Source organism: Canis lupus, chromosome 7, assembly GCF_011100685.1.
Source record: "Canis lupus familiaris isolate Mischka breed German Shepherd chromosome 7, alternate assembly UU_Cfam_GSD_1.0, whole genome shotgun sequence".
NCBI lineage: Eukaryota > Metazoa > Chordata > Mammalia > Carnivora > Canidae > Canis > Canis lupus.
Genome location: NC_049228.1, coordinates 10,762,380 through 10,779,615, shown reverse-complemented (window position 1 = coordinate 10,779,615; position 17,236 = coordinate 10,762,380). Strand labels below are relative to the sequence as shown.

The 17,236-nt window shown below is 37.5% G+C and overlaps 1 protein-coding gene across 4 annotated transcripts in view; it reads left to right on the top strand.

The window, feature by feature from the left end:
- Window positions 1–17,236, top strand: part of NSL1 (NSL1 component of MIS12 kinetochore complex) — a 47,745-nt gene that overhangs the window by 5,045 nt on the left and 25,464 nt on the right. For all 4 annotated transcript variants that reach the window (XM_038542090.1, XM_038542091.1, XM_038542089.1 and 1 more), the window contains 2 exons: window positions 4,106–4,236; window positions 6,473–6,527. In XM_038542090.1, coding sequence (XP_038398018.1) covers window positions 4,106–4,236; window positions 6,473–6,527 — 186 coding nt within the window. The remainder of the gene's footprint in view (window positions 1–4,105; window positions 4,237–6,472; window positions 6,528–17,236) is intronic.

Below are 17,236 nucleotides of genomic sequence, written 5' to 3'. Positions count from 1 at the left end.
GCTGAGCCACCCAGGCATCCCAGAAATCAAAGTTTTAATGGAAAGAAAACAGTCAGTGGTCAGTATAAGAAGGAAAAAAGTTAGGAAAAAAAGAATGATCTGTGTGAGAAGGGGCAGAAGTCCCCAGCAAAGTCTAGGGGAGGGCTACCCTGACAAGGAGTCGGTGTCTTATCTTTACCCGTAGTGATATTACAGTCTGAACAGCAGACCTTTGTGTCCCAGCTTGATATTACCTGCTATCCAGTTATACCTTGAGCCGATTCCAAGCACATCAAGTAACCCTCTGTGGTTATGATTTTTCTTCTCAACATGTTAAGATAATACTTTGCCCAGAAAACTTCACTGTCTAATCCTTGGGATTATTATAGTTATCTCTTCAAAGTCACCAAAATTTACATTCTGATTTATATATTGAAATGGTAAAAGCAATAACATTAATTTCCCAAACATCAGAATGATTGCCAATTTGCAAGAGAGGGGGAGTTTATCACAGTCATCTAAGAGTATTTTTAAACTACACAGCCTTTCCTGTGTCTTTATTTGACTCTTGTTCTGTGAAGTCACTTTGGAATTACTTTATTGTTTGCTCCAGGCTGCCTTTAGCAATATGATTCATCAATTTATAGATTAAGATATGTGTGTTCTAATAGGTTGGCAGCCTGGGTGGAATATGGTTAGTCTTTGTCCCTTTTTCTCCTTATAACTGTGAGGGGAAATAGTTGAGAATACTAAAATTTTACCTTCCTTCACAGGCACTTGATAATGCCAGGCACTATACCAAGTTTTAAGACATAGATGAAAACACATGGTCCTTACTATTTAGGAACTCATTGTTAATGGAAGTAAATGAACAAGGAATTACTACTGTTTGGAGAGGGGGAGAAGACCAAACAGAGTAGATTGTAGTTAAATGCATTTCATAAATGGTAGCATGCTAGATAAAAAGGAGGAAGGAGGGATCCCTGGGTGGCTCAGTGGTTTGGTACCTGCTTTTGGCCCAGGGCGCGATCCTGGAGTCCTGAGATCGAGTCCCACGTCAGGCTCCCGGCATGGAGCCTGCTTATCCCTCCTCCTGTGTCTCTGCCTCTCTCTCTCTCTCTCTCTCTCACTGTCTATCATAAGTAAATAAATAAACCTTTAAAAAAAATGCCAAAAAAGAAAAGGAGGAAGGACATTCGAAGCAGAGAGAAGAGCAGGTGCAAATGCACAAAGGAATGATATATTTGGAAAATGTCAGAACTGAATTGGAAAAACTAATGGCAGGTGTGGCCAGAGATAAGTTGGGGCCAGATTACAAAGAGCCTGAGAGTTTGCTAAGGAATTAGCACGTTATCCTTTTGGCAATGGGGAACCAGTGGTAATTTTTTTTTAAAGATTATATTTATTTATTTATTTATTCATGAGAGACACACAGAGAGAGAGAAGCAGAAACACAGGCAGAGGGAGAAGCAGGCTCCACGCAGGGACCCTAATGTGGCACTCGATCCTGGACCCCGGGATCATGCCGTGAGCCAAAGGCAGATGCCCAACTGCTGAGCCACCCAGGCGTCCCACCAGTGGTAATTTCTGAAGTAGAATTTATATGAGAAGCTTTGTGTTTTAGAAAGTTCACTGCTGGCTGTGTTAGGGGATGGATTGGAGAGGGGAGAAATTCAAGGCAGGCTGATCTTAGGGAAGTTACTGTGATAGTACAGTAAGAGATGGTAAAGACCTGCCCTAAGACAATAGGAAAGAGAAAATGGTTCAGTAGATAGGATTAAAAGGGTTTGTATCTCATCTAATGCATAGAAGCAATAAATAATCTTCACAAGGATAGAGGTTGTCTGTTTTGTTCACTGGGATCATTGTAGAAATGAGTGAAAACATGAAAGAATGAATATACAAGTGAAAACAACTTTTTCCCTTCCTCTCTAACTACTCTGAAGGGACTTGATTTCAGGCTTGACCAGGTACATTTAAGAATCAAAGTGTAGGGCAGCCCAGGTGGCTTGGCAGTTTAGCACCACCTTCGGCCCAGGGTATGATCCTGAAGACTTGGGATCAGGTCCCACATTGGGTTCCCTGCATGGAGCCTGCTTCTCCCTCTGTCGGTGTCTCTGCCTCTCTCTCTCTCTCTCTCTCTGTGTCTCATGAATAAATAAATAAAATCTTAAAAAAAAAAATCCAAGTGTAAGTTCCTCAAGACAGGGGCTATGTATTTGTTTTTCATTACTTAGCTTGGCACATAGTAGGTACATGGTAAACTTGTTAAATTGGTGACAAGATCTTCCCTGCTCAAATTGTTTATACATTTCAGATTTGTAGCTTTATCATTAGGTGGCGCTGAAAAACCATTTTTCTCCTACATAGAAGATTTAGCTAGGAGACTTTTTTTTTTAACTGTGAAATAGTACATTATTTCAGGCTAATGATTGAACTTTTTAAATGGATAAATTAAAATTTAGAAAGGGCTGCTCATCTAAATGTTTTCAAAGTAAGCAGTGACTATTTTTCTCATAATACTCTCAAAAGAGTTTATTTGGATTTAATATTTGCTACATGAATGAGAGATACTTGATGTACTTCATTAATCTTTACCCAGTACGTATATATATGCTAAAATATATCAGCAATGTTTGAAAGTTTCCAAAAATATGTTTCACTGTTTCAGACTTTTTTTTTAAAGATTTTATTTATTTATTCATGAGACACAGAGATGCAGGCTCCCTGTGGGGAGCCCGGTGCCGGACTCGATCCCAGGATTCCTGGGATCTCACAGACAACCACTAAGCCACCCAGGTGCCCCTGTTTCAGACTTCTTAATGAAGTTTCTACTCAATAAAATAGATACATTTCTAGCACAGACATTGCCATAACAATGTGTGATGTGAGGCCAGTTAAGCCAATGACCGAGTTCTTTAGTTTTTTTTTTTAAAGATTTATTTATTTATTTGAGAGAGAGTGTGTGCACACACCCAGATGAGCAGGGGGAGGGGCAGAGGGAGGAGAGAATCCTCAAGTAGACTCCCTGTTGAGCACGGAGCCTCAAAGGGCTGGATTCCCCTGACCCTAAGATCATGATCTGAGCTGAAGTCAAGATCAAGATCTGAGCTTGACTGACTGAGTCACCCAGGCACCCCATTCTTTAGTATTTTTAATTATTTATTCTTAAAGATGATTTTCAAAATAAGGTTGATGTACCACCTGCATTCATTCACCTGGGGTGCTTAATTTTGGGACTCCATTCCAGAGGCCTCTGTTGAATCAGAATTTCTGCACTTCTGACAAGTTCCCCATGTAAGTATTCTGCTGAAGTCTAAGATTCACTATTTTCAAACAGGAAAGCAACAGATAAAATAGTTTTAGTTAAATCAAAGAAGTTGTACAGTCACCGTGTCTTTTACTTTTTCCTACTATTTATCCAGTTGTGTCTATTTCAGATTTAGCTTTTCTACTCTGCTACTGTTAAAGCTTTGGTGCAGCACATAATCCAAAACATGTTAGAAAGTCTGACATTAAATACCCTTTACAGTCTAGTTCTTTTATATATTATCATGCTTCTTTCCTTACACTTTATCCTGCAGTCATTTAGAACTTTTAGCTTTGGAAAAGAGTTTCCCAGAACCTCTGTGATCTTGTAAATATGGTTTCCTCTGCCTAAAATGTTACTGCGTGTTATTTTTTGTCCCACCTTTTTTTAATCCCATGGATTTACATTTATATTTCAAGGCTTAGCTCAAATGTTGCTTTCTGTTTAAAGTTCCCTAAGCAGAGTTAGTGTTAATTGTTCTGCATCTGAATGACATTTAGTTCATACCTCAAATGCATATATCAAGTTGGGTTGCAGTTGTTTATTCTAGGGAACTTTGAACTCTGAGAGAGCAGGGATCATGTTATATTCATCTTTGTATTTTTCTAATTTAGGCCTGGCTTCCCATAGGTGCTCAGTAATTGATTTTTCAATGACTAATAAATGAATTAATCACTAAGTGAGGGCATCCATTAACTTATCATATTTGTTTTTCTTATTTATTTTTTGTTTTCTTAATTTAGCTTATATATTTCTATACAGGCTAAAAGCAATGTGTTTTAAGAAATTTTTTGATATTGTTTTCTCTTGAAATAGATTCTGATATTAAAGTACTTGAAGATCAGTTTGATGAAATCATAGTAGATATAGCCACAAAACGTAAGCAGTATCCTAGAAAGATCCTTGAGTGCGTCATCAAAACCATAAAAGCAAAACAAGAAATTCTGGTAAGATGATTTATCTTTTTTTGTTGTTGTTGTTGTTAAAGATTTTATTTATTCATGAGAGACACAGAGAGAGAGAGGCAGGGACAGGCAGAGGGAGAAGCAGGCTCCCTGCAGGGAGCCCGATGTGGGACTTGTTCCTGGGACTCCAGGATGACGCCCTGAGCCGAAGGTAGATGCTCAACTGCGAGCCACCCAGGCGTCCCATAAAGGTTCTCTCTTTAAGCAGACTCCCTGCTAAGCAGGGAGCCTGACTTGGGGCTCAATCTCCCAATCCCTGAGGTTACGACCTAAGCTAAAACCAAGAGTTGGACACCTAAGTGAGGTGCCCCTATAAATTTACCTCTGAAGCCTTTTCTTTCTGTGTGTCGTTTGTGTTTGGCACATTATTTGTATATGATTATATATTTTGGAAGTCCCCTTTAGTTTAAATTGGTGATGAGGATTGAATACCTGTTCAGGGAGCATCTGGGTGGTTCCATCGGGTAAATGCCTGCCTTCGGCTCAGGTCATGATCCCGGGTTCCTGGAATCTAACCTGAGTCGGGCTCCCTGCTCAATGGGGAGCCTGCTTGTGCACACGTGTGCTCGTTCACTCACTCTCTCTCTCTCTCTCTCAAGTAAATAAATAAAATCGTTAAAAAAATGAATACCTGTTCAGAACACTGATTTGCTGTATGACCTGTGTGTAGTTTTACTCTAAAAATCATAATGGGTTTGGGAGTAGGTTTGCTGGGAATGATACTGCTTCTGGAGTGAGAAACCCATGTTGTTTTAAATTATGTTATATTCTTTGTCACTAATTTTTGAAATTAGCATGTTTTCACATATAAATCTCTCAGTTGCTTTTTTTGTCAGGAATCCTTTTAGACAGTAAATGCTGTCTCTGAGAAAAAAATATAAGCAGATATTTTTGCAGATTTTTTTTCTTCCAAAGTGTTTTCAAAGAAATGCCCTATTCTATCCTCCTACCACCCCCCCTCCCTTGCTTTTTAAAATTTCTGCAGGAAAAACATTCAAAATGTATTTTTTTCTCTCCCTATTACCCCCTTCTTTCCTGGAAAAAACCTAATCGGTAATCAGTATTACATAAAAGAAAGTTGGCTGACCTAGGTAAGGCACTGCTGTGGAAGTTTAAAAAGATGCAAAATGGATGGATGATGGGATGAGGACACTAAAGGTAGTTCTTTTAGAAAATATTTTTTGTCTCCTGCTGGCTTCGGGCAGGAGTAAGGAGGAACGTTTTACTCTTTTTGCTGAAGTGTGGATCTTTTTCTAAGTCAACCTTGCACAGGGGCCGTGTAACCTGCTCTGTATCGTATGTGCTATGAAGCAAGCCCATGGATCCTTTGCTATAGTTCTGCTCTTACAGTCTCAGTATATCACAGGGTGTGTAGGCTGCAGTGGGCAGACATGGTAGTGGCCACTTTGAAAAGGGAGTTTCTATAGGCTTTCTGAGTTCCAGACACTTGTCTTAAAGTGAACTTTTGAAAAATAATCTATTCATAATTTGGCAATTACGTTGTACTTTAAACACAAAATTCAGTCTCTGTGCCTTTAATTTGATTGTTTGCTTTTCTTAGACTTTTTTAATGGTGCTATTTCTTAGTGCATGTAGTAGATGACAATACTATAAAAGGTATAATTCAGACTTAGTTTGATCTTTTCTTTTCCCCTCTTTTCCTATGTATTTCAGGATCTTTTCTTTTCTTTTGTCTTTTTTTTTTAAGATTTTATTTAGGGCACCTGGGTGGCTCAGTGGTTGAGTGTCTGCCTTTGGCTTGGGTCTTGATCCTGGGGTCCTTGGATTGAGTCCCGCATCAGGCTCCCTGTAGGGAGCCTGCTTCTCCCTCTGCCTGTGTCTCTGCCTTTCTCTGTGTCTCTCATGAATAAATAAATAAATTTTTTTTTTTTTTTTTTTACAAAAATAAAGATTTTATTTGAGAGAGAGGGTGTGAAAGAGAGCACAAGCGCGGGGATAAGTGAGGGACAGTGGGAGAGCGAGAAACAGACTCCTTGCTGAGCAGGGAGCTTGATGTGGGGCTCTATCCCAGAACCCTGAGATGATGACCTAAGTCTCAGGCAGACACTTGCCAACTGAGCCACCCAGGCACGTCCTCCTCCCCTTTTTTTTCTTTAAGAATGGTTCTACCAGCTAATAAGATATATATTAGTTGAAGGAAATATTTACATGAAAGATTGAATGAATAATTTAAATCTGTTTTAATTTATATGTTTAGAAGCAGTACTGCCCTGTTGTACATCCATTGGACCTAAAATATGACCCTGACCCAGGTGAGTCAATGTTCATTTGTGGTAAAAGTGAAACATTAGTGTGTAATTTTTATGAGTTCCTAAACTTTTTTAAAGGTGTCAGCATGAAGGGTATCTTCCCTTTGATGCTCTAACTTACTACCAGTCATCTGTGTTTCACTTTTCTCTAGGATTATGAGACCTTGCTCTAATTGCACTGACTCAACAATTTCCAGGAGTAGGTCCTAGGAATCTGAACTTTTATAAAGCTCTATCCTCAATTAGACTGTTACATTTACATCACCATCTTAATCTCAAACTTCTGTTATAGTACCCTCCCATTTCTAAGTGCTGTCCATTCTTTGTATTACAGCCAAAGTTACATTATTAAAGCATTCACGGTGTCACTCTCTAGTGTGATAACTATCATTGGTTTCTCATTGTTTATAAAATAAAACCCAGGGCAGCCCAGGTGGCTCAGCGGTTTAGCACCGCCTTCAGTCCAGGGTGTGAACCTGGAGACCTGGGATCGAGTCCCGCATCGGGCTCCCTACATGGAGCCTGCTCATCCCTCTGCCTGTGTCTCTGCCTCTCTATCTCTCTGTGTGTGTGTCTTTCATGAATAAATAAATAAAAATTAAAAAAAAAAACCAATGAAAATATAATTTAAACCTAAGAACACACATGCATACTTGATATACCTTTGAAATCCATTCTGTTTCCATTTAGATGCATCTTTTAAAATTCAGAGAAATGAAATTGATACAAATTTATGTAAATCCAGCAGTAGAATTTACATTGCTAATGTGGGTCATATATATTTTTAAATGGCTCTATTCTCACATTTGAAAATTTGTAACAGGTTTCCTAAGAGACCTTTTGGTGTTTTCCTTTGACACTCAAAAGTACTATTTCTTTCTTTTTTAAGATTTTGTTTGTTTGTTTGTTTGTTTATTAGAGAGAGCATGCATGCATGCTTGTGTTAGCCAGGGGAGGAGCAAAGGGAGAGGGATAAGCAGATTCTGTGCTGATTGTGGAGCCCGATGTGGGGCTTGATTCCGTGACTCCAAGATCATGACCTGAGCTGAAATCCAGAGTCAGATGCTCAACCAATTGAGCCACCCAGGCGCCACATCCCCCTTTTAAAAAGTATTATTTCTGAACTATTAGAAAAACAGTTAAAACATTGATTTATTTGTATGGGCTATTTAAACTTATGGTTTTGAGTACTTTATCTTTGTCAAATTGTGTACTACTTTCTAACATGTCCTCTGCCCCTCCTAAATCTCCCAAAGCCAATGAGGATAAACCAAGAGGGGGATGTACAAGCATATAGATACTCAGAAATTTGTTAAAATCACAGCATTCACCCTTTTGACAAATAAAAATTGACTTAGGACCTAATGTTTAATTTCGTGACTCACTAAAAAAGGGAGAGTTGCCAAAATGCAGTAGTTGACATACACTTGTTTTGATTTTGAACAACCTAAAGAAAATAATTGAAACTTGTGGTACCATAATTACCTAAGTATTACTTTTTTTGTTTTTAAGCAAACTGCACCCAGTGTAGGGCTCCAACTCATAATCCAGAGATCAAGAGTCACATACTCTACAACTGAGCCAGCCAGATGCCCCACCCCAAGAATTATTTTTTGATATAATTATCCACTAAAAATACTTGTAATCTTTTGATCTTAGGAGGGAAATGATCTTTACTTACATGATTATATTTCTACCATTCCAGTTATGTAGTAATTGTGGAAAAATCCTCTGTATCATATGATTCTGACTTCACAATTAAAGGAATAGTTAGAAACTATCTTTTGGATAAATTTTGAGATTTTTTTTTTGAAGATTTTATTTATTTATTCATGAGAGACACAGAGAGAGAGAGAGAGAGAGAGAGAGAGAGAGAGAGAGAGAGACAGAGGCAGAGGCAGAGGGAGAAGCAGGCTCCATGCAGGGAGCCTGACATGGGATTCGATCCCGGGTCTCCAGGATCACACCCTGGACTGGAGGCAGCGCTAAACTGCTGAGCCACCGGGCGTCCCAAATTTTGAGATTTTGTTGTTATACATTATCATAATGTTTATAAACTTAGAATAGCATCAGTTCTTTTTTTTTTTTTTTTTTTTTTAATTCATGAGAGACACAGAGAAAGAGGCAGAAACACAGAGAGAGAAGCAGGCTCCATGCAGGGAGCCAGATGTGGGACTTGATCCTGAGACCCCAAGATCAGGCCCTGGGCCAAAGGCAGGCACTTAACCGCTGAGCCACCCAGGCGCCCCTAATCTTATTTACGATGGCATACCTTATAATACTGCATAGCTTATAATACATCTAACTGGTAAAATCATACAAAATTAATTAAAATGGCTTGAGAAATTGGCATAAATTTGTATAGAACCTAAAAGTTTGAATAAGCTGCATGGGAAAATTTTTGTGGGAACTTCTTGCAAGTTTTTTCTTTTTGTTATTAGAATATTAAGTAATGTCAGATTTATTTGAAGGCTGACATTTTCAAAGTCTGTCTAGTTTTCAAGAAGCAATACTTAGGCATTTTGTATAACGTTGATTTGGCAGTTATGTTAGGAACTTCTGGGTATACAGAGAAAAAGCAGACAGATTCTTCCCTTAAAGAGCTTATGTTTGAGTAAAAGAAATAAGAGATAACCATAAAACAATTCTTTCATACCTTCTAATTGGTTATTTTCCCAGTTTTCCCTGAGTAAATAGCACATTCATCTACATTATTGCTTTAGTTAGAAGTCAGCCTTGATCCTCTCCTCCCCTGTAGTCCTCATATCCATACAAATTATTCATTTGAAATATAATCCCACATTCATCTGTTTCTCTTCATCCTATTAGCACTTCTGATCTAGGTCATCACCACTTTAGCCAGGGTTTCTACACATGCTTTCTATTTCTAGAAGGTCTTCCTGTTTCACTCTTGTTCTTTCCCATTATATATATATACATATATATGTGTATATATGTAGGGCAGAGTTGATTTTTTTTTAAATGCTGAAATAATAAGTAAGTAAATAAATAAATCTTTAAAAAAATAAATGCTGAAATATCCCAAACATAGAAAATATAGAGTATAACATAATGAACATCTTTGTTGCTACCACTCATATTTAAAGGCTATTCATTCACATTTTTGCCAAATTTGTTTCAAACCTTTTCAGGAACTAAAAGCTATAGATGGATTTAAAACTTCTTTGTACTCCTTCACTGTCCTATTCTGTTCCCTCCTACTTCACAAGGAATCACTATCTTCAAGCTAAGTGGATCCTTACTGTCCATGTTATTATGCTTTTACTTTATAGGTTATGTAAACATAAGTAATGTATGGCATTTGTTTTTAAATTTTTATATAAATTGTATCATACTGATCATATTCTGCAACCTTTTCCCCGTTGACATTGTATGTACACAAAGCTTTGAATTCATTGAGCTAATATATAGTATTTCAGAGTATGAACACATCACTGCTTAGCCATTCCTCTATTGAGAGACATTTAGATTTTTTCTTTTTCTGCTGTTAAAAATAGTATTACAATGAACATCCTTATAACTATTTTCTTGTATAGTGTAAACATGACATAGATACTCTGGAGTAGATTCCCAGAAGCAGAATTTCTAGGTCTTGAGGTTTTTTTTTTTTGTTTTGTTTTTAAGGTTTTATATATTTATTCATGAGAGACACACAGAGAAAGGCAGAGACATAGGCAGAAGGAGAAGCAGGCTCCATGCAGGAAGCCCGATGTGGGACTCAACCCCAGGACTCTGGGATCATGACCTGAGCCAAAGGCAGATGCTCAACTGTCGGGCCGCCCAGGTGTCCCATGAGGTTTATTTTTATTCAGTTTCATTATACTTGAACTTTACTATTCATCCAAAGTAGTTGTATCAGTGTACATTCCCATCAGCAGTGTTTAGAAGTTCTTGCTTTCCCACATTTTCCCAACAGTTATTTACTGTCAGGCTTTCTATATATATAAACACATACACATACATTTATTTTTACTTTTGCCAATTTGATAGGCATACAGTAGTATTTAAAGGTTGAGTAGGGATGCCTGAGTTTCTTCTCTGATATGCCTATATATATTCTTTGCCCATTTTTCTGTTGATTTGTTTGAACTTTTCTTATTTATTTCTAAGAGTTATACATATGGGCACATATCCATGCACACATGTACACACACACATTTGGATATTAATCCTTTGGTTATAAGCACTGTAAATACTTGCTCTCAATTTTTGGCTTGTCTTTTAGCTTTATAATAATCATGAATTTTAATGTAGTCAGATTTACTGTTTTTTCCTTATAATTTTTTTTAAACGATTTTATTTATTTATTCATGAGAGACATAGAGAGAGAGAGGCAGAGACATAGGCAGAGGGAGAAGCAGGCTCCATGCATGGAGCCCAATGTGGGACTAAATCCTGGGACTCCAGGATCACTCCCTGAGCCTAAGACAGACACCCAACCGCTGAGCCACCCAGGTGTCCCTAATTTGTTCTTTCAGTGTCCTTAAGAACTCTTCTACCCAAGTAACATAAAGGTCTTTGATATTTCAAATCAAACTTCAATAAAACAAATATATAGACAAAAAAAAGGAAAGATCTTTGATATTTATAGAGTTTTGATTATCAAGTTTAGGTCCTAAATCCATCTGAATTTTTTTTTTTTTTTTCATTTTATGAGGAAGGAATCTAATGCCTGCCATACTGATAGCCAGTTGTCCTTGCATCATTGATTGAGCAGTAGTCCCATCTTTTGTCCACTGCTTTGTAATGTTACTCTTTAATATGCTAAGTTTCCATATATTTTGGGGTCTTTTTTTGGACTCTCTTTATTTCTATTGGTTGACGTGGCTGTCTCTGCACTTTTTACATTACTGTACTTTTCTAAGAAGTCTTGAAATCTTAGAGTTCCTTCAAAACTGTATTGCCTGTTCTTGGCCCTTTACTCTTTCATAGGCATTATTAGGATCAACTTCTTAAATTACATGAAAAAATCTTTTGGGATTTGATTGGAATTGCCTTTTATTTATAGATTAATTTAGAAAGAAGTGCCATTTTTAACAGTGTACGTCCTATTTGTGAACCTATTATAATCTCACTTTGGGTTTTTCAAAATGTCCTTCAATTGTGTTTTATAAACACATATACTAAAGATGATTGTAAGAGTGCTGCCCGCTTGTTTCTCTAGAACAGTATTGTTTAAGGGAATGGATATGATAGGCATTCTATAGTGACGTGGAGAAGTATTTAAAAACATGTAATAAAGATAGTTCTTTTTTTTTTTTTAAAGATTTTATTTATTTATGATAGACGTAGAGAGAGAGAGAGGCAGAGACACAGGCAGAGGGAGAGGCAGGCTTCATGCGGGGAGCCGGACGTGGGACTTGATCCCAGGGCTCCAGGATCGCACCCTGAGCCAAAGGCAGGTGCTAAACTGTTGAGCCACCCAGGGATACCCTAAAGATAGTTCTAAGAAAAAAAGTGTTTTATAAATTTCTTTATATAGGTTTTACACATCTTTTATTTGTTCCTAGATACCTTTTTGTAGCTACTGTAAATGGTACCATTTTGGGATTACACATTATAATTGAATATTGTCAATGTTTAAGAACACCATTGATTTTTATTTTCTGAGCTCTTTTTTAGTTCTAATGGTTTATATCGTTTCAGTTAGATTTTTAAAAATGTAGATAATCGTATCATTTGCAGGATTGATGGGTTTTTATCCTTTTCCTAACTTTACACACCTTTTTTGTCTTACTACATTGATTAGAATCTTTAGTATAATGATGACTAGTAGTAGTTTTGGGGGTCATTTTTTAAAATTATGAATAAGTGTTTAATTTTATCAAATACTTCTTTTGCACAAACTGAGATCATGTATTTGTTAACCAACTTTGTTGTGGAATAATTTACATAAAATACATCCATTTTATGCATACAATTTGAATTTTGACAAATGTATACAACTATGTAACCATCACCAAAATTCAGATATGGAGCCTTTTCTATCATTTTTAAAATTCCTTGGTGCTCTTAGTTCATAAGCTTTGTTGTCTCTAACTCCATTAATATGGTGAATAAACATTGACAGATTTTTCTGTTACCTTTGCATTCATAGAGAAAACCCCACTTTTTTTTTTCATGTACTGTGGAATTAAGTTTACCTATACTTTATTCTTATACTTTGTTTAGTATATTTACCTCTAGTTTATTTGCATCTGTAGTCACACACAGAGAAATGTACATGTGGTGTTTAAAAACATGCCGACATTTTCTAATTTTAGCATCAAGATTTTACTGCCCTCATAAAACAGTGTGAAGATAGAGGTATTTGTTCTTTGAAGAATTGATAAGCCTCATCTATAAAACTGTCTGAGCCTAGAGGGCGGTTAAGGTGTTATCTGACTTAGCCTTTAGCTAGCTATTCTAATCCTAGTACACTTTTTATTTTTAAGATTTTATTTATTCATTCATGAGACACAGAGAGAGAGAGGCAGAGACACAGGCAGAGGGAGAAGCAGGCTCCATGCAGAGAGCCTGACGTGGGACTCGATCCCAGGTCTCCAGGATCATGCCCTAGACTGAAGGTGCTGCTAAACTGCTGAGCCACCTGGGCTGCCCTAATCCTAGTACACTTAATGCTTATTTATTTCCATTTTGTTTGTTTGTTTCTTTTTTTAAAGATTTTATTTATTTTTAAAGGATTTTATTTATTTATTCATGAGAGAGAGAGAGAGAGAAAGAGAGAGGCAGAGACACGGGCAGAGGGAGAAGCAGGCTCCCTGTGGGGATCCCGATGTGGGACTCCATCCCAGGACCCCTGAATCATGACCGGAGCCAAAGGCAGACGCTCAACCACTGAGCCACCCAGGTACCCATAGGTTCAATATTCTTGCTGATATGGTTCTTTAGGTACTTTGCGTAAAAAATCTGTGGGTGGTAGACTCTCTTAGTTTTTATATCATCTTGCTCTTAAACTGTTTTATTTATTTTTATTTACCATAGGAAATATACTACATCATTATCTTTGACATTCCTTTTTTAGATGGCTTTATTGAGATACAATTCATACACCATACCAATTTACATATTTATTTATATATTTATTTAATTAAAAAAATATTTTTAGGTAAACTCTACACCCAATATGGGGCTCAAACTTAAACCCTGAGATCCAAAAAAAAAAAAAAAAAAAAAAAAAATTCCTTAGATCAAGAGTTGCATGTTCTAGTGACTGAGCCAACCAGGAACCTCCTTAATTTATAAATTTAAAGTGTGCAACTTGAAATAAATTTTTAATCATTTTCATCACTTCAAAAAGAAATCTCATACCCCTTAGCCATTCTCCCCCAGTCTCTCATCTCTCTCCCCTGACCCGAGCCAACCACTTATCTGCTTACTGTCTCTATATATTTCACTGTTCTGGACATTTCATACAAATGGAATCATGCAATATGATACAGTTCTTTCAGAATAGCTTCTTTTTTTTTCTTAAAGATTTTATTTATTTATTCATAGATACACAGAGAGAGAATGAGAGGCAGAGACACAGGCAGAGGGAGAAGCAGGCTCCATGCAGAGAGCCTGAGGTGGGACTCGATTCAGGGTCTCCAGGATCACGCCCTGGGCTGCAGGTGGTGCTAAACCACTGTGCCACCGGGGCTGCCCCAGAATAGCTTCTTTCAATTAGCATAGTGTTTTTGAGGTCCATCCGTGTTGTAGCATGTATCACTACTTCATTGCTTTTCATTGCTGAATAAATATTCCCTTTTATATATATACTTTTTATTTATCCATTCATCAGTGTAGAGACTTTTTTTTTTTAAAGTAAGCTCTATGTCCAGAGTGGGGCTTGAACTCATGACCCAGAGATCAAGAGTTGTATGTTTTACTGACCAAGCCAGTCAGGCACCCCGAGGGTAGAGACATTTTTTGGTTGTTTCCACTTTTGACTATTATGAATAATGCTACTCTGAACATTTATGTACAAGTTTTGTGTGGACATATGTTTTCTTTTCTTTTTTTTTTTTTTTTTTTGGACATATGTTTTCAATTCTCTTAAGTATATGTAACTAGGAATGGGATTGCTGGATTATATGGTAACTCTAGGCTTTTTTTTTTTTTTTTTTTTTAGATTTTATTTAGAGAGTGAGAATGTACATGAAAGCAGTGGTAGGAACAGAGGGAGAGGGGGAGAGAGAGAATGTCAAGCAGATTCCGCACGGAGCACAGAGCCTGGCTTGAGGCTCGAAATGGGGCTCAGTCTCATGACCTTGTGATCATGACCTCAGCAGAAATCAAGAATGGGTCACCTAACCGACTGAGCCACCTAGGCGCCCCAACTCTAGTTTAGCTTTTTGAGGAACTCTTGAAATGTTTCCTACTTCCCTTGGTTTACAAGATCCTCTCTGACCTGGTCCCTGGCTGCTTCATTGATTTCATTACTGACCTTGGTCTCATCATTCTCATCTTGCTTTAATATTGTGTTGCAACCACGCTAGCATTCTTATGTTTCCCCAAGGATAAGCCAAACACACTCTGGCCCTGTGGCTTTTATTCTTGCTGTTCCCTGGTTCCTATCTGAAACCATCTGCCTGACTCACTTCACTCAGCTCTCTGTTCAGAGTGTTACCTTATCAGAGAGGCCTTTCCTGACAACTGGTATCACATTCCCTCCTGACCCCCTTGGTCATACTCTGTCCCCTTAATCTGCTTTTGTTTTTTCACCACTTAACTGAATATAATTTCTGTTTATTTTATCGTCTTCACCCCACACACACACACTGTGTTATAAACTACCCCTGAGCAAGGACTTTGTTTTGTATTTCTGTATCCCCTATCTAGTTCTCTAAGATCATTATCTGACATTGTACACTCAAGAAGTATTTATGAAGTAAATATGTAATTTTATATAAGTTGATCATATACATTTTAAAAAGAAATAAGGATAGTATTCCATTTTTTACTTTTTGTTTTTGGCTTTCTCTCTCCCTTGCATTCACTACACCTGTAGATATCCAATCTTAACCTTCAGATACCCAATCATTAACCACTCTTAAAACCATTTACCCATTTTTCTCTACTTATGTGTCATATAGGAATATGCTGGACATTTGCAGGTCATTTATCTTATGAAAATTGATTCATGTATTCAAATTATTTGCAGCTTACTCTTTTAACGTAAGTATATGGTGGAAATCCTCCCAGTTCAGCTGCCATATAGATCTGTATTTGTATTTTAAATTGTTATTATTTTTTTAAGATTTTATTTATTTATTCATGAGAGACACAGAGAGATGCAGAGAGAGAGGCAGAGACACAGGCAGAGGGAGAAGCAGGCTTCATGCAGGGAGCCCGACATGGGACTCGATCCCGGGTCTCCAAGATCATGCCCTGGGCTGAAGGCAGCACTAAACCGCTGAGCCACTTGGGCTGCCCAATTGTTATGTTTTTACAGTTTTTGTGCTCATAGTAAATCTCAATTTACTGTGAAATCTTAACTAATCAATGATGTATATATAGTAGTAAATGAAAATCCTCCCGTCTCCCTGATCCCACACACCTTCAAATAGATCATTACTTTGACAGTTTGATATGTCTGATTTATCAGTGTATTTGTAAGTGAGCAGACAGGCACATGGGGTTTTGAGTTATTTTTTTATATAAGTATTACATGATACATTCCGTGACTTTTTTACTCAGCAGTGTAACAGTAGTTCAATTCTGCATATTATGGTAATTTCTTTGCGCTTGGTACATACGCAATTTTATTTTAATAGATCATATACATTAGGGGGTCGGATTTTTTGTTTGGCTTGCATCCTTTTCCCTCCCATCTTCCACTTACAAGGCCAAGTATACCTTCAATCAGAGGACTCCCATCTTCTAGAAAATCTTTTTTTTCTTTTTAGGATTATTTATTTGTTTATTCATGAGAGAAACAGAGAGAGAGAGGCAGAGACACAGGTAGAGAGAGAAGCAGGCTACATGCAGGGAGCCTGATGTGGGACTCGATCCTGGGACTCCAGGATTACCCCCTAAGCTGAAGGCAGGCACTCAGCTGCTGAGCCACCCAGACATCCCTCCTTTTTTTTTTTTTTTTTAAGACTTTATTTATTTATTCATAGAGACACACGCACAGAGAGAGAGAGAGAGAGAGAGGCAGAGACACAGGCAGAGGGAGAGCCGGGCTCCATGCAGGGAGCCCAGTATGGGACTCGATCCTGCGTCTCCAGGATCACGCCCCAGGCTGCAGGCAGCGCTAAACCGCTGAGCTACTGGGGCTGCCCTCCTTTTTTTTTTTTTTTTTTCATTTGTTTTTATTGAAGTCTGATTTGCCAACATACTAGAAAATCTTTAACTTAATCTTTCAACTTTGCTTCTTTATCATTTCTTCTATTTTTATATTATAATTCTTGTTCTTACTTGATAATTTATTTTTTTGTAATGTCTATTATGATATCCTTCAGCTATGAGAGGATCCTAAACTTTAAAAATTATTTTTAGATTGCTCTATTTTTTATGCCATCTACAGTAAGTTTCTCACCTTACTGTATTATATTGGCAGTCATTCATGGTTGTGATTTCTTCATGTGTTTCGTTTTTCTGTTTTTTAAAGATTTTATTTATTCACTTGAGAGAGAGAGAGAGACAGAGCATGGGCAGGGGGGAGAGGGAGAGGGAGAAGCAGACACCTCGTTCAGCTAGGAACC